Raw genomic sequence first — 1,058 nt, forward strand, 5'->3', positions numbered from 1 at the left:
CACTTTCCTTCTTTGCAATGATCGTTCCATTCCCTAGTGTAGCACTGCTTGATAAGACCAGGATTTAGTTTGCGAATTTTACGCAGCCTGAGGAGGAGGGATCCACGCTGCTTTGTAAGGCACTCATTTATATAGAGGTTGATTTTTTGCTTAGCAGCAAAATCCATGTTAATCCAAAATCCATCCAGATCCATGTTACTGGATCTGGCTTAAACACCAGCCTACTGGAGGGTGTATAGACCTAGTCATACAGTAGGCACCCAGTGCCGTTAGCTTTGTCTGCGTGCGAGTGACGTAATTGTCCACCGGTGAAAGAATAATCATGGAATTTACCATTTTTTTTACTACAGCTTTATTAATATACAACAAGATGTCTCAAGGGCTTGCTAATCGTGCTGTATCTACAAAGAGGAAGAGAAGTTTTTTATCCATTGAGCAGAAATTAGACATGATAGAGAAACATGAACGTGGCTACTGTGTTACTAAGCTGGCAGCAGAATTTAATGTCGGGAAAAGTACGGTGTGTGATATCAAGAGACAGAAAGATGATATTAGGAAGTTCCTTGCTTTGAGTGATAGTGGTGCATTAAATAAAAGGAAAACAATAAAAGGTTCTGCAAATACGAATTTGGACGAAGCTGTGTATAAATGGTTTAACCAGGAGCGCTCTGTGGGGATGCCACTTGGCGGCGACGCCATTAAGACAGCAGCCGATAAATTTCCATAAAAGATGAATATTCCAGATTTTCGAGCAAGTGAAGGATGGTTGCAAAGATTTAAGAATAGACATAATATTAAGAACAGGAAAGTTTGTGGAGAGTCATTAAGTGCAGATATGGATTCTGTCAAGCCATTTAAGCGTATATTAAATGATTACATAATAACAAATGATCTAAAGGTGTTTTCAGGTATACAATGCCGATGAAACAGGCTTTAATTGGAAATGCTTGCAGAACAACACTTTGGCATCTAGGCTAGATGAGTGTTCCTGGCCGTAAGGTAAACAAAGAAAAAGTTTCTGCCATGCTGTGTGCAAATGCAGATGGAAGTCACAGAAC

At 39.8% G+C, this 1,058-nt stretch overlaps 1 protein-coding gene across 1 annotated transcript; it reads left to right on the top strand.

Moving 5' to 3' along the window:
- The first annotated feature begins 370 nt into the window (after positions 1 to 370).
- LOC138352454 (jerky protein homolog-like) lies at positions 371 to 727 on the top strand. Its single transcript, XM_069304947.1, has one exon. It carries the CDS (start codon positions 371 to 373, stop codon positions 725 to 727), a length of 357 nt encoding a protein of 118 aa, XP_069161048.1.
- Positions 728 to 1,058: the final 331 nt, after the last annotated feature.

Source organism: Procambarus clarkii, chromosome 53 (assembly GCF_040958095.1).
Source record: "Procambarus clarkii isolate CNS0578487 chromosome 53, FALCON_Pclarkii_2.0, whole genome shotgun sequence".
Classification (NCBI taxonomy): Eukaryota; Metazoa; Arthropoda; class Malacostraca; order Decapoda; family Cambaridae; genus Procambarus; species Procambarus clarkii.

Coding starts and splice junctions, on each gene's coding strand:
- LOC138352454 (XM_069304947.1), top strand. CDS start 371: ATGTCTCAAGGGCTTGCTAATCGTGCTGTATCTACAAAGAGGAAGAGA.